The sequence below is a fragment of the Penaeus monodon genome, chromosome 27 (assembly GCF_015228065.2).
Source record: "Penaeus monodon isolate SGIC_2016 chromosome 27, NSTDA_Pmon_1, whole genome shotgun sequence".
NCBI classification, from domain to species: Eukaryota; Metazoa; Arthropoda; class Malacostraca; order Decapoda; family Penaeidae; genus Penaeus; species Penaeus monodon.
The window spans coordinates 35,614,221-35,614,759 of NC_051412.1; the positions used below are offsets into that span (position 1 = coordinate 35,614,221).

The 539-nt window shown below is 33.6% G+C and overlaps 1 protein-coding gene across 2 annotated transcripts in view; it reads left to right on the plus strand.

Annotated features, from left to right (window-relative positions):
- Positions 1-315, plus strand: part of LOC119590812 (KICSTOR complex protein kaptin-like) — a 12,844-nt gene extending 12,529 nt beyond the window's left edge. For both annotated transcript variants that reach the window (XM_037939548.1, XM_037939549.1), the window contains one exon: positions 85-315. In XM_037939548.1, coding sequence (XP_037795476.1) covers positions 85-252 — 168 coding nt within the window. In that variant the 3' untranslated portion in view covers positions 253-315. The remainder of the gene's footprint in view (positions 1-84) is intronic.
- The last annotated feature ends 224 nt before the right edge of the window (positions 316-539 follow it).

Below are 539 nucleotides of genomic sequence, written 5' to 3' on the forward strand. Positions count from 1 at the left end.
TAATTTTTCCCTTCTCCATAAAAGATGCAGTGTGGGGTGACTATTCTTGAAGCAATTAGTTTAACCTTTCTTTACTTGTTCCAGCATGATCCCTGGGAGATGGCTAAGGTGCTTCTGCATCGGATTGAAGCATTTATGGAACCCAGACTGGACAAATTGCACAAGAAAGAACCTGCTCAAGATCCTGCTCATGGGCCTGTTCAAGGCCCAGTTGATATTGAAGCTTTGGGTAACAATACTTCAGATGAATGATGAAATGTGTAGAGACCAATTTATATTGTATCATATCTCTCTTGTTAATAAATTGAGTTTTAAGGGGTGTGTTTTACTTTTTCATGTGAGTTGTATATTTTAAAGAGGCTTTACTTTTTGTAGAGTTTTAGAGAACATATTTTAATTTTTCATTTAAGCTATATATTTTAAATTGGCATTACTTTTCATAAGTATATATCTAGAGCAGATATTGAAAGATTAAGACTTGCATACTGACAATCATGATTTGTGACAAATATTGTAAAGAACCAGACCAAATTATAGTA